General features: G+C 41.8%; 1 protein-coding gene across 8 annotated transcripts in view; it reads left to right on the top strand.

Annotated features, from left to right (window-relative positions):
• The window catches only part of GRIA3 (glutamate ionotropic receptor AMPA type subunit 3), a 144,326-nt gene that overhangs the window by 83,575 nt on the left and 33,390 nt on the right, over positions 1 to 27,361 (top strand). For all 8 annotated transcript variants that reach the window (XR_015750728.1, XM_087972150.1, XM_087972151.1 and 5 more), the window contains exons 11-12: positions 6,335 to 6,711; positions 22,662 to 22,860. Coding sequence is in view for 7 of the 8 variants with exons in the window: in XM_087972150.1 (XP_087828276.1) it covers positions 6,335 to 6,711; positions 22,662 to 22,860 (576 nt within the window). In the remaining variant the exon portion in view is untranslated. The remainder of the gene's footprint in view (positions 1 to 6,334; positions 6,712 to 22,661; positions 22,861 to 27,361) is intronic.

Below are 27,361 nucleotides of genomic sequence, written 5' to 3'. Positions count from 1 at the left end.
GTGAAGGAATGGAATTGGCCATCGGTAGGCAGCCGAAACATAAAATGTAGAATTTTGACAAGGCCATATCTTACTCCCACTTCCTATGTTCTTCTCTATTAATTGTGCTTCATTTTTTCTTCTCCTTAAACAGCATTGTTTAAGTGTGAGTGACAGAAGAATAACGTTTCTTTAGAATCTTTGTTCAGACTTTCCACAGCTTTGCAGTGTTTCTATTCATCTTTGGGTTGGTTTTGATTTCTAAGAGAAGGCTCAACCCTTCCCACAGAAATGCATTTGATAGCATAGCTTGAGGTTCCCCTCCTGGCCTTTTCAGTGCCAAAATATAGGGTATTTGCATCAAGCAGAAAACTCTGTCATGAAAAAGATATTCTTAGCATTGTTAAAATGGTTCTCACATGAAAGATGCTTGTTCTAAAGGCAGGATACAGAACACAAGTGATGCTTTAACATTACAAGGATGTTGGTGTTAGGTTAAGCAAAAACGGGTGTGCTCCCTTGCTTATCTGAGCTCTTGAGAAATTAGAATAATTGGAGGAGAAGTCAATGCTGTAACCTAGGCTTTGGGTTAATGTGCCGAGTAATATTTGGCCCGATTTTTAACCTCAAAGAATGTGACATAGTAAAATTGTGGATGAGTGATATGAGCTTGATCTTTCCCAGCAAGGATTTGTAAAACACCTGGAGTCTTTCTGATGTAAATGTTCTCGCTCAGTGTGAAAAAGCCATTCCTCTCCGTACCGAATGTCACCATTCAGATTGTTTCGGTGTACACATCAGGAAGCTGTGTCTGCATGGACTGTCGTTCAATCATCACAGCCTTCGAAAAAGTCTGCAGAACAGGGTGCCTTAGAACAGGCATGCAATCAGATCTCGTCGAGGAATTGCGCAGGAGCTGCCCAAATGAAGCCGGAGACACTGACACAAACTTGAAGTTTTATATAAATCAATATATTTAACATTCATATTTGCAGCAGATGAGTTAGTCAAAACACAGGAATGTCGTGAGGTAAATCAAATAGCATACAGAGCGCTCAGAAGAAAAAGGTGGGGAAAAAGGGAAACTCCCCCTTTAAACTCACAGCAGCCAATCATAGCGTAGCTTGCCTCATGCATGAGTCAGCACTCTCTAACTAACCAACTACAACTGTCTTCTGTTCTTTACTGTTCCAGCTACCAAATCGAATATCCTAAAAGTTCCGATGCTCCATAATCACATTGCAGGTTCTTGACCATTCCCCACTTGAAGAGCTTTGCCTTAAATTCTATCACGGCCTGTCCGGATTCTATTCAGGTGACGCCATGTTTTTCAGGCCACCTGCATTCCTGGAAGTGGTTTTGTTGGATCTGTGTCAGGCAACTGCACAGCACTGTCCAAATGAAGTCAGAGAGACCGACACAAACTTGTAGTTTTATACTAAATCTATATATTTAACATGTATATTTGCAGCAGACGAGATAGTCAAGCAACACAGAAACGTTGTGAGGTAAATCAAACAGCATACAGAGCACACAGAAGAAAAAAGGCGGGGAAAAAGGAAAACTACTCCTTTACACCCACAGCAACCAATCATAGCGTAGATTGCCTCATTCAGGAGCCCGCCTTCTTCAATCAATCAATTACAACTGTGTCTTCTGGCCCATTGTACACTTTACAGTTCCAGCTACTAAATTTAATATCCTAAGAGATCTTGTATCTGTGTTGATTAAGAAAAGTCCCATTTTATCTAGTAGACTTTGCACTGCAAAGCACAGCTCATCCTCTGTATCTTTATTCATATGTATGATCAACAAGAAGAGATTGTTGCTCAGTGAAAGTATTTAATACTGAAAGTATTTAACATCTTCTGTGTTCAGTCATTCCTAACCATCCAGAATCACTGGGATCCAGACAGCATATAAATGCAATAAATTATGATTACGATTAGTAATTATGATTACGATTGGCCTGCCCAATGTAGATATATTTATAGGATATTTAATTATTTTTAGTGTTAAGTTAGGTCATACAGTTCTTCTAATAATAAAATAGAGAGCTTCTTTTCTTTAACCGAAGCTAAAGATTTTCTATTCCCTTTTCCCCTTCCGTGAGTAATTTGCACTACTTTGATATGCAAAAAAATATTCATGGTAAGAGGAAAGCTAAACTAAACCCGATACCTTAGCCAGCTAAATTCAGCAAAGAAGTTTTTGTTTAATTGGTTGTTGTTGTTAATATTGCCCTTATCCAACAGGAAGGGTGTGATTTAAGCTGCATTGATGTACCCTTTAGCAAAGCCGTGTTGCAACCACATACATTTTACTGCACCTAGGGATACAGCAAGATTCAACAGGCTACAGAGCCGCTCTGCTTTAGTGGTTAAGGCACCAGGCTAGAAACCAAGAGCCAGTGAGTTCTAGTCCTGCCTTAGGCATGAAAGCCCACTCAGGAACTTTACGCCAATCACCAGGAGATGTGAGTTCTAGTCTCATCTTGGGCATGAACATTGGTTGGGTGATCTTAGGCCAACCACCAGGAGATGGTGAGTTCTAATCTCACCTTAGTCATGAAAGTCAACTGGGCTTCTTCTTGGACCAGTCCCTCTCTTTCAGCCCTGGGAAGTAGATAAGGCAGACCATTTCTGAATTCTTGCCTAGAAAATGGCAGACTTATCCAGGCAGTCCCCCAGAATCAAGACTGACTCAAAGGCATAAAAAATAGGGTGGGAGGTTTAGTTATCTGTGTATGATAGATAACCTTCTTTCCTCATCATAGGGACACCAAAAAGCAACACCTTGGTTCTTGAACTGTATCTTCTCATCCACCTTCACTTAGTTTCTCCTTCCAGATTCAGTTGCCTACAAGAACACAACATACAGGGAGATATGGCTGGCTTTGATCTTCTCTGAGACCTGAGTTTTATGCCCTGCACCATTTTACTATTTATAATCTATGTTACAACAATCCCCTGAGACTGTTTGCCATGACCCAATAAGACTTCATGGATTTGGGGAGATGTCAAATTTATGCCGCTTGCAACTGCACAGGGACTCCAAGCTAGGCCCTCGCTTGACCCCTCCTTCCAGCCTAGCTGGCAATTCCCCAAACCAAAGCCTGTTATATTTGAAGCCATCCAGATGATTGACTGCAGTTATGTAAATGAAATAACTTGATGCAAATGAATTCAACAGGTGAGAATGACTTCTATTGTGTCCATTTATTTTTAACATCCATTCAATTCAAACTGGCACTCCTTCCATTTGCTACAGTTGTCCATTCAAGGAAAGGTCATAACAACACAAAGGGGTGTAAGAACTTGAGATGCCTCCTGGGAGCTTAGCATGTGGCTCTCTCTGGACTCTTCTCTAAATTGCTACCAACTTACAATTTCTGATTGCTAAATAAATTGCAAAATTGCAAAATACTTGGATAAGGAATTGTAGCTGCTGCTGCTGATAATGTTATCCATTAGCCACGTACAATTCTTGGCTATTCTATGGGTGAGGTTTCTCCACAACTTCTGATCTTGCACTACTTTTTTGAGTTGTTCCATAGTCTGGCTGGCATCAGTTTTAATAGTGGAATAGTAGCTACTAGTTTTCAATTAAACAGTTCAAATAAAGTTAAGTTTTGTTTCTATAATGGCAGCATTCAAGTCTTTTCATTCAAGTTTTAGAGCATGCCATTCAAAAATTAGATGTTGCCAGATTTAAATATCATCTTCAAGTTTTGAAAACTTCAATTGCCTGTTGGTACTGCTCCCTTTTAACCTTCCTTGGAAGATAGCTAAGCACGTGCTACTCTTATGATCCAACTCGTGATATCGTCTGAGATATTTTGATCTGCAGCAGATGTATCCTGTGAATGGAGAAGGGTTTATCGCTAACTAAACTTTTGTACAAATGCCAAAGTTTCATAGAGTGATTTGGCTCCGGCCCAAACTGTCGTGACTTCTTTTGAGATCAGTCCAACTCAGAAGGCTGATTCTGGAATGTCTTACTTGGAGTCCAAGCATGAGTGCACTCCTTCATCTCTCTCTCTCTTTCTCTCTCTATGGGGACAAGAAAATTGCCAAATGCTTATAAGTGGGCTTGCCAAGTTTTGCTGAACCGAGCAGAAAACCTGATGCTTTGAACTAAGCTAACGATTTTTTGTACGTTTCTTGAACTGGGGAATGGCCAAGAAAAGGAAAACATAAATGCATGAGGTTTGCTTGTACATGGCCATTTGCTTAAAAACAAAAACATTAAATAGGAAAGCCCACAGTTCGCAAAGTCCAGGTGGTGCAAGTAAGATGTCCGAAACAGGAATTAGTGAGATCCAATTGGCAAAAGTAAAATAAAATAAAAAACCCAGATAGTTTCAACTTCATTATCCAATATTTTCACACCTGCTTAGCTGTTACTGTAGAAAGTTGGATTAATTACCTGTGGTGGAGCTGAGGCATCAGTAAGGGCTGTTGGTCCAGAGTCTACTGATAGATAGGATCTTATGTTTAGTACACACCAGTTTATAAAGTGATCGAATGAGATTCTTGATGTTTTTAATTCAAGACAGTGAACTAATCCACTCAACTCTTCTTCCTGGTTCTTGAAAGGGAAAAAGGAAGCAGCAGCATAGATCCTCAAAATAATATTATCAAAATATATTTTAATAATATCCCTCTTATTCTTTTCTCAGATATATTCATCTCTTATTTTCTTGGCCAATGGGACTAGTAACGTTTTCTGAGCTAAAATGGAAGCTGGATATATCAGAAGTTTTATTCAGATTCCAAAACACATACACTCTTTGCCCAAGAGTTGTTTTTAACCTCATCCCCACCCTCTGCAGAAGACAAGATAATGCCATTTGGCAATTCTCTGGAAAGAAGGAAGGTGATGCCTTCATAATAAGCTCACGATACGTTTTGAAGATTAAACATTTTGATCAGACTAATATACGGTTCATTGGCAATGCACTTTGGCTTCCTTTCCAGAACTTAGAACTGTATTACTAAAGTTAAAAGCAAGGATCAAGGTGTTTCTCCCAATACCTTCCCTCTGACATGCATTGTGTAGAAAAATGATTGATACTGGTTGTGCTAGCAGATATGGGGTGACAGATCTGAAGAAACTCAGCTTCTGTCGGGCTCAAAAATAAAACCAAGAAAGACATACCGAGATTCTTCTAAGCAAGTTCCTTTATTATTGCTTACCTGTAGACAGAATCTTGCCAGACTAAAGCAAACTATTTGTATCATTGAAGATATGAGGTGAACATTTTCTAGGAAGCAGCTGCCTTAACTCTCTTCCTCCAACCAAATTATTTAAACTTCATTGTCTCCTGGTCCTCTGGAATGCAGCCCCTCCCTTCTGGGATCCAGATTATATTCTACCCCAGTTTCTGGTGTAATACGTCCACCCAAGAACAACCAAGTGGAATAGGTACACAATCCATGGTTTCATCTCATCTGTCATAGGCTTAACAGCTTTATAAAACAATCTACAGCCAAGCCATATAGCCAGCAGACATGAATTGAATCCATATTATTAATACTCAAACCGTGAGAGAAAGAGGTTTCTCTTTTCTACTTCACTCACAGCCAGAATTAGAATCACCCTAGATTTTCTCTGGGAGCTATTTTGGATATGTACGGATGTGTTTAAATTATATTGGTTGCTTGGCTCTGTGTTTTTTTAAAATTTGTGTGCACCACCCAGAGAGTCACAAGCACGAGATGGGTGGCTATATAGGTGTCATAAATAAATAAAATAAATTTATTGTTACAGCATGACAAAGGGAATTGGTGGAGCTGGCTTTCTCAGTTACATATCTCTCCAAGGTTATGCAGTCTCTATGGCTGCTTCTACTTCCTAAAACTGCTTATCTTCAGCTCTAGATGATTTTAAGGTCAAGTCCTCCCCCATCCTCATTTTTCTGCAGTGGGGGCAAGGTAAGCATGGTTGGATGAAACGAAGGACTCCAGCCCTCCAGAAATCTTGGTCTCTAAAAAAATGACCAAGTCAGCCACGTTTAGGAAGCGCATAACCAGAGACAGGAATATGGCCACCACTTCTCCTGCTTCTTAGATCCTTGGTCTGGCCAGTCTATCACTAGAGTAGAACATGGTGCCTACAAATCTGTCAGAGACATGTAGAATCTCTTGGCTCTCCTCCAAAAGCATAAGGAACCTCAGATGGTCAACCAAGCCAGCACAACTTCCCTGAGAGGTAGAATGTGCTAAGAGCCAAGGCACCTCATGTCAGAGAGAGAGAAGAGAGATGAGGACTGTTGTTGTGTTAAAACAAAGATATTGTGCTGTAATTTTCTCTTCTTCTTCTTCTTTTTTATGTCTGTGTTCTGTCTTTCCAGAGAGCAGATATAGCTGTTGCCCCACTGACCATAACCCTGGTCCGAGAAGAAGTCATAGATTTTTCCAAACCTTTTATGAGCTTGGGCATATCTATCATGATCAAGAAGCCCCAGAAATCTAAACCAGGGGTTTTCTCCTTTCTGGATCCTTTGGCCTATGAAATTTGGATGTGTATAGTCTTTGCGTACATTGGCGTCAGCGTAGTTCTGTTTCTAGTCAGCCGATTCAGTCCTTACGAGTGGCATTTGGAAGATAACCAGGAAGAACCTCGCGACCCTCAAAACCCACCAGATCCGCCCAATGAATTTGGAATATTTAACAGCCTTTGGTTTTCCCTGGGTGCCTTTATGCAGCAAGGATGTGATATTTCTCCAAGGTTGGTTTTGGTTTCTTTCGTATTCTTCTTCTAACACCCATCACGCCCTTTGTGCATTTTATGGTTGGCTGGGAGAGAACCATGGTGCATATACGTTTCTCCGAGATGTCGTTCGATCACTTTCCAAAGTTGTCTTCTTCCTAATGCAAGTAGTCCTCGACTTACAACGGTCCACTGACTGACCGTTCAAAGTTAGAACTTCCGCGCCTTCCCTTTTCACGTTCACTTAGGACCGAGTGTCACACGGCTGTCTGTTGCCGCATCCCCACGTAATCCAAATTCAGATGCTTGGCAATGCTCATATTGATGACGGTCGCAGCGTCCCAGGCAGTGGCGGGATTCAAATAATTTAACAACCGGTTCTCCGCCCTAATGATTTCTTCCAACAACCAGTTCACCAAACTGCTCAGAAAGTTAACAACCAGTTTTCCCAAACCGGTGCGAACTGGCTGAATCCCACCACTGCTCCTGGGGTCACATGATCTTTTTACGACCTTCTGAATCTGGAGAAACCAGATTTATTTAACAACCGTGTTAATAAGTTAGCCACTGTGAAAGGGAAGGGCATAACATGGAGCAAAACTCACTGAACGATTGTCTCGCTTAGCAACAGAAATTTGGGGCTTAATTGTGGTCGTAAGTCGAGGACTACCTGTATCTCCTTCAACGACATAAGCATCCTCTGTCAAGCGGCCGTCACCGAGGATATGGCTAATCAATGGCTTTTTTTTTCCTCACGGATCGCGACCAGAACTTATATCCACCATGTCGAGACTGTAAAATGCATCGGGTTTTCTTTTTCTACATCTCTTGGTGATGCTTGGAGAGCTACCGTGTTTTTGCTGCATAGCTCATTTTACGGCCATCCGCTTGGTGCATGTAACACTTTTTGATTTCTGCTTTGCAAGACGGTGGCTAATGCTTGATAGAGCTCACATGTTGTCACAGCATTTAAAATATAAGATCTCCCCATGCTTTGCTGTTCCGTTGCTGCCCCTGTGCTAACCTTTTCGGTCCTTCTCTGTGGGTTTTCTCGTTTGCTTGCTTTCATTTTGTCAGGTGCTTTTCTTGTCATGACCCTTTTGTCTTTTGATTTGTATCATCCCAGACACGCGGAGCACACTCCTTCCTCTATAGATCTCCCTTCAGAGAATTGCGATGTATTGAATTCTGTGCCTCTCTCTCTCTCTCTCTCTCCTCTCTCTTGTCTCTTTCTCTCTCATACCCACACTCTTTCCATCTCTCTCTCTCACACACACAAACACATTTCTCTTTTTCTCTCTCTCTGCCTCTCTCTCTTTATTTTGTCTCTTTCTCTCTCATGCATTTTCCATTCCTCTTTCTCTCACACACTTTTTCCATCTCAGCCTCTCTCTCTCTCTCTCTCTCTCTCTCTTGTCTCCTTCTCTCACATACACACATTCTCTCTCCCCCTCTTTCTCTCACTCTCTCTCTCATCTCTTTTCTCTCTACACTCACTCTGTCTCTCTCTCTTTCACACGCACACATTTTTCTCTTTCTCTTTCCCTTTCTCTCTTTCTCTCTCTCATCTCTTTCTCACTTATACACACACTTTCCATCTCTCTCTCTCTTCCCCCTCTCTCTCTGCCTCTCTCTCTCTTGTCTCTTTCTTTCTCATACACACACTCTTTCCATCTCTCTCTCTCTCTCTCTCTCTCCTTCTCTCCCTTTTTCCCACTCTTGCTCTGTATGTGTTCGTGTGTTCTGCAATGTGATTTTGGCAATTACCCCAGCAAAGGTCAGGGAGCCAGAAATACAATAGTAATGGGAAGGTCCAGCAAAGAACCAAAGTCTAGCATGTTGAAAGAAATACCATATAATTAATTATCAGTCCTTTTTTTCACGAGAGGAAAGAGCTCAGCCTCTGAAGGGATAATTTAGCAGGTCCAAAAAAAGGCAACTTGGAATGAGGTTAAAAATGGGCTCTCCTGAATGATAGAAGTTTATTTGGAGCTGTGAAATCAACTGATTTTTCTTTTATTGCACATGGAGCTGTGCAAACCTCATCTTGTTGGCTCGGGAACTTATAGTAGAGTCTGTTGGCTTGACGGGCAACTGTCAAAGGGCAACGCTGTAGGGCAATGTGGCCATTTTAAGATGTGTGAAGTTCAACTTCCAGAATTCCTCAGTGAATATGATCTGAATCACTCAAGATGACTGAGGAATTCTGCGCATTGAAGTCCACACATTTTATAATGGCCATAGTTGGGAAACACTGCTGTAAGAGATGAAGAATAGTTCAAAGGCAGGCTATCTCTGGGCACTTCCACTTGAAATCTGTCCACTCGTTCAAAATTAGCTTGTAGTCTATCAGATCACATGACATTATCTGGGAACTGAGTTAACTGCTGGGTAATGCAGACTATTTGGCATTGCAACAAAGTTTAGCACTTTGTCCTGTGAGACCCATGGAAGGTCTGGCCTCCGTCCTAGCTTCTTCCTTTCCCAGAAGTTCAGTTGCTTCTTAGAGTTTAGAAGAGGGAGCATGAAGATGGTTACAGGCGGGTTTCAAACTGCTTTGGAAGACTGGAGGGAGGGGGGGGTAAAAATGATGGCAGTATGGAAATATATTTGTAGTCGTGGAGAAGACAGAAGGAGAAGCTTGTTGTCCAAGAAGCCCTCATATTCTATTGGACTCTGCTTAGAAATATCTGTGTTGTGGCCTGTCGGCCGCCAGACCCTCCAGCAACCAAATCAGATGTGGAGGAGGCATGGGACTCGGGGTCAGCATCAAGATAGTCTGAGAGGGAAGAGGGAATGGAGCTGTCAGAGAGAGAAAGAGGCAGAGCCTGGGCTGTCCATCAGCCCTCAGATGGAGAGTCAACAACCCCCAGATGTGGAGGTGGCTGATGAGGAAGAGGAGGAACAGCTGGGTCCAGTGCCTGACGCGTAGATGCGCAGAAGGCAGAGGAGAGGAGAGCAGTGGAAATCTATGGGCTGATCCTCGGGACGGAAGAGCCATCGCTGCTAGCGAAGCCCCACCCTAGGCCTGGGGATAAAAGGCAGGGAATGGAGATGAATAGATATGGCAGATAACTATTCATCTCCCCTACTGGACGGACTTGTTAACCTGTGGTGAGAGAGAAACGTTTTGCCTGGACTGCTGACACTCCTAATAAAGAAATCATTGCTTCAGCTGCAGAGGGTCTGTTGTTTTTAGGTCAGAACAATCTGATTGTCCATTTTTGGGACATCAGAAGCTGGATTAAGTAGATGCCATTTTAGTCAATAGATGCCTTTACAATTACTCTGGATTAGTTGCATAAGGATTGCATGGATACTACCCACAATTCTTTGAGGCCCATTACAATTTAGTGGAGTGGTGTTTGCAGAAATAAGTGGATTTACTTTCCCCCCTGCAGTGCAATAAGCAAATGTAAACTTTTGTGGGGAACCTTAAAGTTTAGCCTGAACTGAATCGTTCCTTTGATCCATTTCAACTCAGATTTTTTTTTTTGGGGGGGGGGGTCTTCCGTAAATGCAATGTTTTGCAGTCTCTTCTCTGAGCTGAGACTTTTCTTAAAACCCAGATTTAATTTGGAATCCCAGTCAGCACAAAATATGCTCCATGGCACTAAGCAGTAGGCCGCTGTATAATTGTTCCTCAAGTTTTCAGTCTTTATGAGCAAAATTGATGGAATTGGGATTATCCTCTGCTCCCGTCATGGGTCTAGTTTAATACACTTTGTCCTTGGATAAACGGTGCTGTATTCGGAGCAGTCTTTTTGTTATTCACAAAGAGCTCGGCGTATGTATGTGAGGTTTATTCAAGCCTAACATGTCTGTTTAGTAGTGCAATGCCAATAGCTTTCCTTCCTTTTTCTTTTTCTTTTTTCCTCTTTGACCTTTTAGAAACATTTGTTTTTTCAAATGAATGCTTTATTGTATTCAATTAGACTGGACTCTGCCAAGCCTACAATCTCTCTCTCTCTCTCTCTCTCTGAACACTTCACATTTATTTAGTTAGTTAGTGAGCAAATTAAAAGGCTATCCATTTCATACGAAGTGACTTTCGGCGGCATGCAACCATTAAAACGAAGCAATAAACGTATATCCAAAATTATGAAAAAAGAACCATTAAAAACACAACCATCCCACACAGGAAAGAGTAAATATTCACCACAATGGTGGAGCCATCTGAATGTGTTATGTTCCAGAGGCCCACAGGCCTGATGACATAGCCACGTTTTGAAAGACTTCTGGAATATCTGGAACTAAATCTCACTTTGTGGCAGAGGAAAATGTTCCATAAGGTGGCCATAACAAAGAAGGCCCAACTCATAGGACCTACCATGAATACGTTCCTAGTTGATGGGATCCAAACCATGCCTTCTCTACCAGACCTGATGAGATGAGCAGATGTAATTGAGGATAACCCAGCCCATGACATGAAGAGCTTTAAAGGTTAAAACCAGGCTCTTGAACTGAATCCAGAAGCAAGCTGGCATCCAACACAACTTGTGGAGCAGAAATCTGACATACACTGTTCTGGAAGCATCTAGAGCTGCCTACATTGCTGCATCCCACACCAGTTGACGCTTCTGGATTCTCTTCAAGGGCAGCCCCATATAGAGCACATTATAATAACCCAATCTGGAGGTGACTAGGACATGAGTGACTGAGCAGAATCTTCTAAACTTGGAACAGGTGTAACTGGTGCACTATGTTCAAAGATCCTCCTAATCATGTTTGCCATCTTCTCACTGTGCTGTCCTGAGTCCAGGAAGACTCCCAAATTGCACACTGGATCTGTTGGGCCACCCCAGCCCAAGACCAAAGATGAGATCACTCTAGAACTGGTAGACTCCCAAACTCAAGACACACAGTCATGCCAAGGGTTCAGCTGAAGTTGAACACTACATTGTTGTGGTGAGATCTAGCAGAAGCCATGAACATTCTTCGAGTGGTTCTTGTGGCCTCCAGTGTAACTCTAGAATCCTCCAAGCCAGGATTCTTGGCTAGGATTCTTGACCAACCAGTTTGGGCATCCAGTCCAAAACTGATGAATCTTATTGGAAGTCTAGGCACTTGCAAAATGTATTGTCCATGCATGACTTTTCTCTTGGCTTCTGGTAATTATGGAATACAGGAGGGAGGGATATCCAGCAGTAGCTATCTCATTCTCTCCAATCATTAGGAGGCTCCAAAATTATCTTGCCTCTGTAATAATGATAAACAATATACATTTCAACCAATATTTTTAGGACTTGACAATTTTAAGACATATGGACTGTAACTCCCATCAATGTTCATTGTAGATCAATATTTCTCAACCTTAGCAACTTTAAGATGTGTGGATGTGAACTCCCATTTGCTGACTGGGGAATTCTGAGAGTTGAAGTCTACACACATTTACAGTTGCTAAGGTTAAGAAATACTAATAATGCACAGAGAGAATTTAACCTGACAGGCTTAAACTGGCTTCACCCAGGCTCCAAGAAATTTGTTTGTGTGCTATCAAGCTTTGTGCTTTTCCAACCAAAGTTTTTCCATTGTTCCCTCCTGTTTGAGCGCAACTTCTAACTTTCTCCTTGTGCATGGATGCTTTTGCAGTTGAATCCTAGAAACCACAAATGCAATTTTGCTGTTTGCTTGCTCTAAAGATAATGTGTACCGCTAACATTTTAAATTGCTGTTGACCATGTACTTAGCCATTAATGGACCGGGAAAATAAGCATAGGACATCATGTGGAAAGCTGTGGGCGCTCAATTGGTTGGCTGGTTTCCATTTGACTTGTTCTTCTTCAGTAATAGAATCTCGTCACTAATCTTTGTTAGTGTCTCAAGATAAGCCTTAAGTGGGTTGTGTGGCACTTTGGGATTCAAAGGCAGGAAGCTGCTCCAGAGTCTAAGGGCTACAAAGACACACACAGACATAAAGACCAGAGGTGGTATTCAGCCAGTTCTGGCCAGTTCTGGAGAACTGGTAGTGGAAATTTTGAGTAGTTTGGAAAACTGGCTAATCCTACCTCCGATTGGCCCCAACCCCATCTATTTTCTGCCTCCCAAGTCCCAGCTGATCGGCTGAGTCTTCTTTCATTGCCCTGCCCAGGAGAACGGAGCTGGAAATCAGGTTAGTGGGGTGGGAAGGGAAGGGGGATTTTGCAGTAACCTTCCCGCAGGAGTGAGGAGGGAATGGAGATTTTACAGTATCCTTTCCCTGCCACGCCCACCAAGCCACACCATGCCCACCAAGCCACGCCCACAGAACCAGTAGTAAAAAATTTTTTGAATCCCACCACTGACACAGACACAGACACAGACACAGGCAGGCAGGCAGGCAGGCAGGCAGGCAGGCAGACAGACACACACCAGCTCACATAGCATCTGTCTGCAGCTTTGCAAGTCAACTTCATTCGGGCATGATCTCCAGGAAAGATACATTCACTTTATGGAAGAGTGGACAAGTGTTTTCTTCATGGCGCCATACACTCTGAAGCATCATTGGGCCTTTGGATCTGTAATACCACACAGCTTTCTCTTTTTTACATAGTTAGGGAACTCAGCTTTTTATACTAGTTGGGACATTTTCTGCCGCCTCCTTTGGGGAGGTTTGAGAAGAAAAGTCCCAAGTCTCATATGACCTTGTGGAGAATGGATGACCTTGAAGTCGGTGGCCAACTCTAGCTGTTTCCCATTGGCTGGAAGTTGTATACTAGCAAGAATGTCTCTATATTCTGCTTCTGGGTGGATGCAAAATAGATCTCTTAACCTGGCCCAAGAGTCCATTGAAGAGCATGTATTTAAACACAAATAATGCACAACAAGATGTTAGATAGATAGATAGATAGATAGATAGATAGATAGATAGATAGATAGATAGATAGATAGATAGATAGATATGGATGGTTGGATGGATGGGTGGATGGATGGATGGATGATAGAGGATAGATGATAATGATAAGAAAGAAAGAAAGAAAGAAAGAAAGAAAGAAAGAAAGAAAGAAAGAAAGAAAGAAAGAAAGAAAGAAAGAAAGAAAGAAAGAAAGATAGATAGATAGATAGATATGGATGGATGATAAAAGGGTACATAATGATGATAGATAGACAGGTATGGATGATAGATGATAGATAGATAGATAGATAGATAGATAGATAGATAGATAGATAGATAGATAGATATGGAAGGAAAGGAAGGAAGGAAGGAAGGGAGGAAGGGAGGAAGGAAGGAAGGAAGGAAGGAAGGAAGGAAGGAAGGAAGGAAGGAAGGAAGGAAGGAAGGAAGGAAAGATAGAGCCCTGAGCAATAGGCTGGAAGAGCTAGGATTATATCCAAGCAAAAGTAAGAAAGAAATCCCTTGTTTTCTGATATAACAAAAGAAAACCAGTGTTTCCAAAACTATAAAAATCTGGTTCAAAGACATTAGGCATCATTCTGTTCAACAAGTCCTTGTAATCATACTGATGATTATTTTCACTTCGGCCTATTATCTGGGTGTCTCAGCTGGTTGCACTGATCCTTGCCTGGATCCAGAGACTAAATAGAGGCAGGAGCATTTAGCGTTTGAAGGAGAGATAGCAGGCAGTTCTAGGGCTGGGGCCAGATGGAGAAGTCAACAAAACAGCCCTCCTAGCTAAGCTTTATATGAAGTGGTAATTATCATTATGGAATTAATAATTATGGAATAATTCTTGGCCAGTATCTAATCGAAACCGGCTGAAAAACCCATCTACAGAGGACTGTGCAGCATACGATTGTGGCTGATGTGGATGAAATTTGCACTTAATGCTCAATTAAAGGAAAAAAAGGAAGACCCAGAAAGTTATTTTTATGATTGACTACCGAGTTCCATAAAGTTTGGTTTGCCTTGAGCGATAGATGTAATTTTTAACATTTTTAATCACTGCAGAATTGCGTGTTCTGCAAACGGCTAAAAATGCGGGCCAGTTGCCAAGGGCCCAAAATGTGATCATGAAATGACGGGGGAGGGCTGACCACAGCAGTCAAGTCCTAAGTCCCTTTTTTGACAGGGGAGGGGATCTGTCCTAACTTTGAGCGGTCACTATGCAACCCATTGTAAGTAGAGGACTACCTATACTCTGATCCAGAGATGTTTGAGCATGTTCCTTTGCTTCTTTTTTTGCATTTTCTGGAATCCGTTATTGGGGACTCATTGTGGCTTCTGGTCTCCAGGTCCCATGGTTGATGTTTTCAGTAGAAGCAAATGGAGTTAGAATGGAGAGCCCAAAACCAATTTTCAGAGATGGAAGAAGTCTATCCTTGTGATTTAGAATTAAGATTTCATGCTGTTCCTAGTAATTGATAGACAGAGAATATAACAATTACCCTGGGGTCCTTGATGCTCACTGAGTTTGGTTGCTTTCTTGCTGTTTTATTATCCAAGAGATACATTGGGATCCTTGATTCTCTCCTTATATACAAAGGCAAGCCACCGCTCCCTTCTAGCACTGATAATGTTACCTAGGTGGGTAATGAAATGTCTACAAGGAAACTACCAAGCTTAGACAGCATTAAGGACTCCACACTACACCTCCTTCCTCCTCCTCCTCCTCCTCCTCCTCCTCCTCCTCCTCCTCCTCCTCCATGTGCTCCTCCTCCTCCTCCACAAATCCCACCCTCCTCTAGGACTGATGATGTTACCCAATTGTATATTAAAACATCTGGAAGAAAAACACCAAGCTTAGACAGCATTGAGGATTCCCCAGCTCCTTCCTCCTCCTCCTCCTCCTCCTCCTCCTCCTCCTCCTCCCCCTCCCCCTCCTCCTCCTCCTCCTCCATCACCACCACCACAAATCCCACCCGCTTTTAGGACTGATGATGTTACTCAGTTGTATATTAAAACATCTGGAAGAAAAACACCAGGCTTAGACAGCATTAAGGATTCTGGAGCTGCTGCTGCTCCTCCTTCTCCTCCTCCTCCTCATCTTCCTCCTCCTCCCTCTACTCCACAAACCCCACCCTCTTCTAGATCTGATGATGTTACCCAATTGTATAATAAAACACCTGGAAGAAAACCACCGAGCTCAGACAGCACCAAAGACTCCACCGTTCAACCCTGAGTATCCCTATTCTCTTCTATCAATAACAATTACTATAACATCTGATGGCTTTGCCCTCATTGATAGTATTTTAATATTTTAACTCCACACAACAGCCTAAATCTTTCTCTCGAGATCTCTCTCTATTGCTCTTTGATTCGGCACTAGTCTTTGAAATCCCCTTATTGATCCTTTAATTGCTATCAATATTTAGATCTTGCTTCTTTTTATTTTTTTATTTTACCCAACTGCTATCCAATACGAAGTAATGGACTCTGCAAGTAAAGGGTTATGCAAACTCCTTTCGGGTGACCCTAAAATTGCTTTAGAGAAGGTCTTTTCAATCTAAAGAGATCTGTCTCTTCTGTGATATGACTCATACACTGGGGCTGTAATAATGACCCTTTGGAACAACTGGGTTTTCTCAGTTCGATAGTGTGAATGCGGAATAAAACTGAATCTATTCATACTAGATTGGTGGATAGACCACAATGAGGCTGCTCATAGGATTTAGTCAAGCGGTGAGGAATTTTGTCCAAAGAACCCTGTAGGACTTTTTGCTGATTACGAAGGAGAGAAGAAGTGAGTTGGTAGAAAATGGGGTGAATTATGAAAGAAAAAAAATGTTTAGCTGGATTTTAAGAGACAGGGATAAGTTGTTAATGTTGGTTATACTTTCAGGGAAGGAAACAGGGAGTCCCATTGTTTTTCCTTTTTCCTTGTTTGTGCGTGTTTTTTTCCATCTGAACTGTTTAATTTTTTTCAATTAGAGAAAATTAACTTATTTTTTTAATCAAAACATGTATTCCTGTGTCATGTTGTTGCGTTGGTTTTATTTTAATACGGTGGTCCACAATCTTTTGGGCACCAGGGACCGGTTCTGTGGAAGGAGGTTTTTCCGTGGTCTGGAGGATGTATGGTTCTGTGTGTGTGTGAGAGAGAGAGAGAGAAAGAGAGAGAGAGAGAGAGAGAGAGAGAGAGAGAGAATGACTGGGCCGGGGTAGCTGACACTCCTAATAAAGGGAACATTTAGTTACAAACAGGGACATGGTGGTTCAGTAGCTAAGACACTGAGCTTGTCGATCAGAAAAGTCAGCAGTTTGACAATTTGAATCCCTGGCGCTGCGTAACAGAGTGAGCTCCTGTTACTTGTCCCAGCTTCTGCCAACCTAGCAGTTTGAAAGCATGTAAAAAATGCAAGTAGAAAAATAGGGACCACTTTTGGACTTCCGGTTTGAAGGGCTTTGGCGACAGACAGAAATCCGTGATCGTGCATGGTTTCTGTCTGGGCTCGCCACTGGAGCGCCCCGAGCTGGCTGGTTTCAGGGCTAAGCCACCCCGTAGAGGTGGTGAAGAGGGGGGAGACCACCAGCAGGGTCGAGGAGAGCCGCATCTCTCCTCCTCAGCTGGCCATTACTCCCTTTCCCGAAGGCGGTTGCAGCAGTGGTCAGAAATGGCCACCACAAAGAAGAACTCAACCAGAAAAGAATGTGCAGGAGGAAGATAAGAAGTGAAAGTTTTGGCTGACCGGGTTAAATTGTAAAAGCAACAACCAAGGTACCCTGGAATTTAAACTTACAAAAAATAACATCACTCCCAAAGAAGAGTCGGAAGCAGCGAAGGAAAGTGAAAAGGGAAAGGTCTGGCTTTTTTTCTTCTTCTCTCTCCTTCCCTATACTGACAACTAAGAGACTTAAATAAGAAATCGGAAAAATCCGCTTTGACATCAATAGGCAATTAAGCTGAAAATAAAACAAAATGCCAAAGGGATAATAAAGATTTCTGGACATTAAAAACTTTCTTTTTCATAAACAAGAAGGGAGAGAAAAAGAATAAGGGCAGGATCTGGAAGAGGGAGGAGACTGCCTGGAATTAAAAAGAATCTAAAGTAAAACTTCAACAAGACTTCTAAAAGATACATTTTAACTGAAACTTTGCAACTAAATAGTAACCCCAGGAAGAGAAAGTGAAAAAAAAGAGCAAAAAGAAACAGCTTGCGTGTATTTGGATTATTTGGTGATCTTTGGATTTTGGGTTATTATATTTGAATGACTAAAATCAATCGGGTGGTTGTTTAAAAATTATACAATGGCACCACTTCTGGATGAATTGAAAATGGAACTTAAAAAGTACAAAGAAGATGCACAAGAAGGGAAGGGTTCTTTTGGCTTCATTTTTCGATTCTTAGAAATGGAGATTTGGAACTATGAGAAACAACAAGAAAAGACTGCAAAACAAGAAGACTGGGACAAAGAAGAAGCCATCTTTAATGAACAAGTAATTCTATGTGGGGGGAAGGAAAGGGGGGAAAGAGAATGGAGAATTTAAGACTTAAAAAAACAACCAAAGAAAAGAAAAATAATTCAAAAAATAAGTATAATACTGGAAAGCAACAGAAAAGGGGAATACAGAAGAGAGAAATAGAGGTAGAGAGACAAGGGAGTAAAAAGGGAAGAGAGAAGAAGAGAGGGAAGAAGGAAAGGACAGGAGCAAGATATAGAGAAACAGGACCTATTTAGAGATAATGGGTGAAAATCTAACTGAAAAAGGGATTCTGTAACGGTACATAAGATTGTATTGTTATATTAGTAATAGAAATAACTTTAGAAAATTGGAAACAACGTATGATTAAAATGAGGGATAAAATAGTTAGTGTAATTTAGTGAAATGTTTGTGAATAAAATAAGTGAAATAAAATAAATGAGAAAATTGAATTAGGAAGGAACAGGAACATTTTAATTAGTTAAAGTTTTATAAAATATAAGTGAAGAGGGGCGGGGGATTAACTATGGAAAGCTTATAATTGTTCCCATAGAAGTATGATATTTAATTGAAAAGTAATGTTAAAGATGTTAAGACTTTAATGAATATTAATATTAATGATAGAATTGAATTGGAATGGAATGTTGTTTTAATTATATACATTTATATATTTTTTTCTTTTTTTAAGAATACAGTGTGTATTTTTAGAATATACCAAGCAGAATCCGAATGGAAGTTATGTATTATATTGAATGTTACAACTTTAGGGAAAAGATATAAAGGCGTCATACTCCAATCAGTAATTACAGGAGAAATTTTGTTTAATGAGAAAAGATAATAGATAATTGAAACAGGACCATCAAAAAATATAAATACAATGATTTGAATTGAGATGAGATAATTAAAATAAAATTGAGAAAATTAAAAGAGGGGAGAAGCTATGCAGAAAATGTAAAATAGTAATAAGATACGGAATAGAATATAAAAATGAGCATGAACCTGAATTTGTGTCTGTCCGAAGAAATGTAACCCAGGATTATGCTGCTTTCAAAAAAGATGTTTTATTTGTATTTTTTTTCTCTTTGTGAAAACTCAAATAAAATTTACAAAAACAAAAAAAATAGGGACCACTTTGGTGGGAAGGTAACAGCGTTACAAACCTTAGTTACAAACAGTTTGCTTGTTGTGTTTGGGAGCCGGGTCAGAACAGATAACCAGAGTTCACCAGCAGCTACAGAACACTTCATAGACCCCAATTCAGAGGTGGTATTCAGCTGGTTCTGACCAGTTCTGGAGAACCGGCAGCAGAAATTTTGAGTAGTTCAGAGAACCGGCAAATCCCACCTCTGACTGGCCCCGCCCCCATCTATCCTCCGCCTCCCAAGTCCCAGCTGATTGACTGGGTCTTCTTTGGTTGCCCTGCACAGGAGAACGGAGCTGGAAAGCAGGTTAGTGGGGTGGGGAGGGAATGGGGATTTTGCAGTATCCTTCCCCTGCCACGCCCACCAAGCCAAGCCATGCCCAGCAAGCCATGTCCACAGACTGACTGGCCCCGCCCCATCTATTCTCCACCTCCTGAGTCTCAGCTGATCAGCTGGGTCTTCTTTGGTTGCCCTGCACAGGAGAACAGAGCTGGAAAGCAGGTTAGTGCGGTGAGAAGGGAATGGGGATTTTTCAGTAACTTTCCCCTACCACGCCCACCAAACCACACCCACCAAGCCACGCCCACCAAGCCACACCCACCAAGCCACACCCACCAAACCAAACCACACCCACCAAGCCATGCCCACCAAGCCACGCCCACAGAACCGGTAGTAAAAAATTTGAATCCCACCACTGCCCCAATTCTTCTCTCTTGCCAACACCTGATTCTTGCAGGGAATTCCATGTTGCCTGAATTCATCGCAGCAAAACAGCCAGAAAAGTCGCCCATCTTTCATTTTTTCCTATCTTGCCTTTTTTTTTAAAAAAAAAAATGCAGTTACTGTACTGTGGGGAGGGGAAATTAAGATGTTTGCACATCTCTCCTGTGAGAGCTGCCAGCTGAAAAGGGAAAACTGGAGCTTAGGTCACTACGCCGTAAATCAGATCTATAAATTATAAATGTTTGTGCTTTGCAATCTTGACTTGCAGATGGGGAGGGTGCTCTAATTAACAGTCAACCGGCTCTGGCATCTCTGCTTGCAAAAGAATGCAGAATTCTGATCAATGGGACAGAAACTTGGGTGGCAGACAATCTTGGCTTTCTTTTTCTTTGCTTTTCTTTTTTTTTTAACGCCTAAAATGGCAAAGGGAATTTCTGTTTTATCGATAAGGCTAATAGGAGGACAGGAAGTGCTGTAGCTTTCTGACAGTGAGAACAATCAACCAATGAAACAGAAGTTGCCCTCAGAAGTTGTGGGAGCTTAATCACTTGAGACTTTCAAGAAGAGATTCGACTCCCATCTATCAGAAATGGTGTAGGGTCTCCTGCTTGGGCAGGGGGTTGGACTAGATAACCTACAAGGTCCCTCCCAATTCTGATTATCTGTTCATCTGTTTAAGTGTCTCGCCGAACTGTTTATGCCATGGTTAGCAGACTCTTAGCTGGTTTATTCAGTTTTTCTCTGTTTCTGGTTTTCCACGAGGCATTAAATCCTAGGCAAATGACCTGGGTTTGACCACCCTTCACCCTGGATAAATACAACCATTAGTGATGCAGTAGCAAGCATTTTCATTTCGTCCTTCACACCAGGCTTAAATTACAGGTAGTCCTCGACTTACAACAGTTCATTCAGTGCCTGTTCAAAGTTACAATGGCATTGAAAAAAAAGTGACTCACGACCGTGTTTCACAATTATGGCCATTGCTCCCATTCCCCCTGGTCATGTGATCAAAATTTGGATGCTGTCAGGCCCCTGTTGGAGTCTGACTGTGAGGGAGAGGGGGAACAGCCAACGGGGAGTGGAAGTGTGGCTCCTGAGGTTGTGGAGGAGGCTGGGGAAGGGCAGAGGCCGGCTGGGCAGTCAGAGGAGGACCCAGGCCATTTCTTCTCTATCCTAGGGCATGCAGGGAGGAGAGGATAAGGGAGAGATGTGGTCTACTTGGGAGGAGAGGGCCTTGATCCTCTTCATGGGCTGCAGCTGTAACAACTGGATAGGAGGACGGACATGCGTATGGGCCAGTGCTGGAAACAAAGCATGGAAATATCTCTAGTCTGTTGTTCTTCTCTGAGTTTCGTGTCCTTCCCGGTGTGTGTTCCGATATCTGTGGACGTCTTCAAGCCCTTATCTTGCCTGGTTCCCTTAATTGCTTCAGTGTGATTTGTGCTGTTTTTACTCTTTATAATTTATAGGCATTTTTAGTTTAAATGGCATTTAAAGACAAGTAGATTTAATGGTTTAAAGACAAGTAGATTTAATGGTTTAAAGACAAGTAGATTTCAACATAGCTTTTACCCAAGTGCTGTGATCAGGTTAAATGCAGAGTTATGAATCTGGTGGTCTTAACACATATATCCTGGTTGTACAGTTTTTAAATTGTTATTTGCTTTAATTTGTTTTATATTGTTATTTGTATACATCTTTTGGTGTTGTTTAGTTGTATGTTGTGAAAGAGCACCTTATTTCATTGTTCTCAGGTTCCTGAGCACAATGACAATAAATTTATCTTATCTTATCTTATCTTATCTTATCTTATCTTATCTTATCTTATCTTATCTTATTTCCTCCTTTCCGTAATTGTTTGTGGGGGAGTTTTTTGTCTCCAGTCAAGGATATTTGGAGCTTTGAAGCAAAGTGAAGGAATAAAAGGGGCTTCATTTGTTTTTGGGACTTTGTTGATTTTGTAACCCACCCTGGATCATCACAGACACTTGGCAACGGACTCATATTTATGACATTTGCAGTGTTCCTGAATCACGTGATTTCCCTTTTGAGACCTTCCAACAAGCCAGGTCAATAAAGAAACCAGATTCACTTAACAACTATATTGCTAACTAAACAACTGTAGCGATTCACTTTAACAACTGTGGCAAGAAAGGTCAAAAATTGGGCAAATCTCACTGAACAAATGTCTCGCTTAGCAACAGAAGTGATTTTGGTCATAAGTCGAGTGTCAACTCACAAAATATTTCTATGGTCTTTTTAGAATTGCCAACAGAAAGGGAGGATGGAGCAGTGGGCAGCTTGCATTCCATAAATGTTTTCATAGATAGTTTCTAGGCAACTGAAGTTTCTGCTGTGCAAAATTCTAGGTGGAGAGTATGATCGATGACTCTTGGCTATGGATGTGTCCCATTGGAGAATGTGAATTATGACACACCCAGGGGGTGGGGGAAAAAAAACAGGGTCAAGGATGACAATGAATGATATGTCTCGGCTACACCCAGGCAAAGTTGGCATGTTTACTCCTAATAAATCTTCTTTCAGTTTTGGAAGTTTGACTAGAGACTCAATATTTAAATGGGGGTAACTGCTGGAGCCATGACAGCGAGAACTACCTATGCAGTCTTATGACATTTCCATGCCATGAATGTAATGCTCAGTGAATTTCTAGTCTCCAAAAACACCAATATTGATTCTCTTTCTTTTTTTATTCCCCTTCTGTTTGGAACCATGTGGGATTTCTCTTCCTGCAGAAAACTGGAGACCGGCATATTACAAAGTAACCACCTCTCCAATTTCTTAGGTCTCTCTCAGGGCGAATCGTTGGCGGTGTTTGGTGGTTCTTCACCCTCATCATCATCTCATCCTACACTGCCAACCTGGCTGCCTTCCTCACAGTGGAAAGGATGGTGTCACCCATTGAAAGTGCTGAAGATCTGGCTAAGCAGACTGAGATCGCCTACGGGACTTTGGATTCTGGTTCAACCAAAGAATTCTTTAGAGTAAGTGTTTGGCTTCATTCAAGGGGTTGTGAAGTCCTGATTGGGGTCTGCAGGAGAGCCCACTGTGGGTGTCCAGAAGATGCTGAACAAGTGTTGGCAATCCCACAGCTTGGCCTAGGATGAGGGACCATAGCTAATTGGACAAAGGGACTCCAAACTTGGTAACTCTAAGACTTGTTGACTTCAACTACCAGCATGGCAGGCTGAGGAATTCTGTGCCAACATTCAGTTCTGGCTGAGGAATTGTCCACACCAACATTTAGATATTATTTGAGTATCCAAATAATAGTCCAGGATCATTTAAGGAGACTTTGGAACAAGATAATTGGTTTCAGGATCATAAAAATGATCTTATGGTAAAACACAGTATGGCATGGAAAGAGACCCAGTACGTCCCAGATAATCAAGGGACCTTAGTGTTAAGCCAAGCATGTGATGCAAAATCAGCCGGCCATTTTGGGTTTGTAAAAACTCTTCCTCTTGTGAAAAGACAGTTTTGTTGTCCAAAAATTTTAAAAAAAGATATAAAAGAATACGTGGCTACGTTTTTTGTTTCCATCAAGAAGTTGTTTGGGAAAACTCCAAGTTTATTACAACCTGTGGCCGACCCTGGGAATAAGTAGTTATGGATTTCATAGTGGAATTACCAGAAAGATGAATTGAAGTCCACAAGGCCTTAAAGTTGCCAAATTTGGAAACCCCTGCAACATCTGGGCAGCCACAAGAACTCAGCGTTGACTGAGATGGAATATGCAGAGGTGGGAAACGAATCCATGTGGTGCAGGATGATTGCATCATGTACTGAGCTGAATGGCTAGTAAAAGAGGACCTGACCTGGGGTGCCCACATTGCAGCCCGGGTCAAAAGGGCCCAGCAGAGATTATACTACCTGAGACTTCTCAGAAAATAACAACTGAATGAAAAACTGCTGGTGACCTCCTACCACTGCACCATAGAGAGTATCTTAACTTACTGCACCTCTGTATGGTTTGCCAATTGCACAGGGGGAGATAGGAAAGCACTCCAGAGGGTTAATGTCATTGCCCAGAAGATCATTGGTTGCCCTCTCCCCTTTTTGGAAGAGCTTTATAGCTCCCACTGCCTTAAGAAAGTTCAAAACATCCTCAAAGATCCCTCTCATCCTGGGCACCCTTTTTTTGAACTATTACCATCTGGCAGACGGTACAGAATAATAAAAACAAGCACAAATAGTCTGAAAAACAGCTTCCATCCCAGGGCAGGAGCTCTTTTGAATTCTGCTGTGTAGTGCAATATTAATGCAATATCAGGGGTTTTCAATTCAATGTATAGAATGTGAAGGATGTGTGTTTGTATTTATTTTCATGGCCATGATATGCACTGAAGATGGTGTTTGATTTCATTGTATGAGGTGCAATGATAATAAAGTAAACTAAACTAAACTATATAAATTGATAAATTATTGAAATGGTGATTGGCTTTCTGGAAAGAAACTGATTGTGTAAGAACACTAATTCAGTGGCAACCTACTGAAAGGAAGCAAAATAAGTCCCAAGGATTATTTTCAAACAACAACGCTTCTCAAAAAATCCCAGGGACAACATCATACTACTGACCTGTCCGTATCAATTTTTGATCTTCCAAAACATACTTCAAGATATGCTTCCCATTCCTGCCCTATAAAAAATATCCCCTTCCTGATTCAAATAATGCAGCTTATAACAATGAAAGCATCTTTATCTTCAACCTGGGCTTTGATGGATGTCTGAATGCCTTATGTGGCATGTTCTACTTAAGATGGAGGAAAATTTGCTAAAGCCAGCTCAGTTCCAGCATGCAAGGAATATTTCTTTAGTCTGGGTGTCAGCAACCTACGGCTCTTTTGGGCCCTCTGCTGTGGCTCCTTGTTTGGTGATCCCACCACTGGCTGGCCCTGACCCTCACCCTCCCTTCCCAGTCACTCCTCACCTGGCCTGAGAAGGCAAAACACAAAAAATAGAAATGAGATGGAGGGAGGGAGGGAGAGAGACCCATTTCCCACAAAAAACACCGGGAGCCACAACACCTAGGTAGGCGTGGTGGGGGTAGAAGGGTCATGTGACTGGGTGGGAGGGACATTGAGTTGGCCACGCCTACCCAGGTTTTGAGGCTCCTGTGAGAAACGAGTCCAAATGGCTCTTTGAGTGTTTAAGGCTGCAGACCCCTGCTGTAGTTCCTCATTACCTTGTCTTGATCAGCAGAGAGTCGCTTTCCGTTGTCCTTCAGCTAGTTTCCCGTTTATATTTAAGAGGAAGGGAGGAAGGATAATTGCTAGCTAAGGAGGTGTCATGAATGAACATGGACACGCATTTTCCCTTCCAGGATCTAAACAGAAACCCCTCTTGGAGGAAGAGGTGAATGGGAAGGGTTCCATTTGGGGGAACAAAACAGATATTTTGTATTTTAAACATATCTGCTCTCAGTTAAAGGAGGTTAACCACTCCGAGGCAGTTTCCCTTCAAGCATAGAGAACCTGGCATTTGGAACGACGGGTAAAGGGAAATAGAGTGGAATCCAGCCTGGAGTTTCTGTTGGGGAGTTGAAATTAATTTGCTCCGACAGCAGAGCTAAAATCAGTCTCTGTGTGTCTCACAGCTGAGGGTCAGAACAAAGTGCTCCACGTTCCATTGTGGTTCCAAGGATTTCCTGGGGACGGAGGCTGAGTTTGAACCTCATGTAGTGCGCATGTGGGTGTGGGCGCGTGGGTGTGTGCATGTACAAGGGTCTATCTTCTTGACTTGACTCCTTATGTGCGGAAAGTCGGGCTGTGGTTGTTTGTATTGCTGTGCAAATTTGGCGGTCTCACATTGCCCGCGTAGGCGGGGGGGGGCTTCAACAATTTTAGCGAGGGGTTCTCTGCCTGGTGGGCATGGCCTAGTTGGCCTCCTGAACCACGGCATTTCCAGCCTTCCAGAACTTCCAGGAAACCTTTCACCCTTTCTGAGCCTCCATGTGTGCCCTGCACTTACCTGCATCCAAAACTGGCTGCGTGGAGACTCCTGGGAGGGAGGGGGAGGGGCAGGGGAGGCCAACTAGGCCACACCCACCAAACTGCACAGAATCTTAGCTAGAGGTTCTCCTGAACCCCTGCGAACGCCCAGCAGCCCACCCCTGCTTGTAGGCTTGTAGTCTTAAGGAGCAATGCGCCCCACTGTTGTTGACCTGTTTTTCACAACATATAGAGACAACTTTAGGAAGCTGAAAATGCATGGTGACTTATAAATGTATTATGAAATGCTGAGGCTCCATAGCAACCCTGGGAAGGCTGTCCCTGAACATGAGTTATCATCCTGCTATCATTATCTGTGGCCCACATTTGTTCTGTCCCCTTTCAAAAGCAGGTTTATAGGGTGGCCTGCATCACAGGGGACAGCAATCATTTCAGAGATGAATTATTAGTGCTTCCTTGGTGGTACAAGTAATTTGCCCTGCCAGTCACTTCAATTACAAGTAAACCCTCAGTTTAATAGACAAATGAGGTGAAAAGATATCTGTTAAAGCAGAATGTATATTAAAACTGAATGGAGGTTTGCTCATGTGCCAAATAGCAAATGAAATTTCACACATGCATATTTTATATATGTTATGCATGCTTAAAATAATGAATAGGAAGTTGTACAGGGATAGGAAGATAAAGTATATAGAAGCTTTTCCCCTCTTGCATCCAGAGTTCAGGAAATTGACATCTTTTAAATCGAGAATTTATTGAATTGGAGAGGGAAGAACTGTAATTATTTTTTCCATGCAACGTTTCCTTCACTATGTAAATCTACCTTTATCGTCACCTTTGCTTCAAACAACAACCCATCCTGAAAACCTTAACAGTTGTATTGAGGAATACAAGATTATTGACTTTGGAAGGACATGATTTACAATTGGGGTGGCATGCTTTCCTGTGGTATGGTAAAAATAAGATACATGGATATTTTCAGAGACATTATATAAGGAATGCACTAATGTAGGCGTGGGAGAAAACCAAAGAATATTTTGAGGATACCAATCTGGCTTTCAACAATAGAAGCACGGACCCATCCAAATATAATTAATATGGGCAATATTGTTAGATATAAGGACATTTTGAATGAAAAAAGGGAACTTAAAACAAAAGAAGAAATGAGTAAGCTGTCAAGCATCCAGACAGTATCCATGATATCAATCACTCCGAGACTGGAATTGATATAACATGGTATTCACAAACGCAGATACAGTCTAGATATGAGAAAGATGCTAAAGTGCAGGGTTTTTACAAAGAATTAACAGAGCTAGATAAAATCCTAACAGGAACAGAAGAAAGGCTAATAAAGAAATTGTATAGTTATTTACTGGGTATAAAGCTGGAAGAGAAACAAGTAAAGAAGACAATGATAGCTTGGGTGAAAAACTTTGGTTATACAAACATTTTTTTCTTAGATGAAAGGATTTTAAAAACATTTTCATTATTTTTCAGTGTTGGCTATATCCAGACAACTTGTTTAACAACAGT

The sequence above is a fragment of the Notechis scutatus genome, chromosome 10, assembly GCF_049901735.1.
Source record: "Notechis scutatus isolate UNSWTSFEM ecotype Mainland chromosome 10, rNotScu1.2, whole genome shotgun sequence".
Taxonomy (NCBI): Eukaryota; Metazoa; Chordata; class Lepidosauria; order Squamata; family Elapidae; genus Notechis; species Notechis scutatus.
This window is presented reverse-complemented; position numbering and strand designations above follow the sequence as displayed.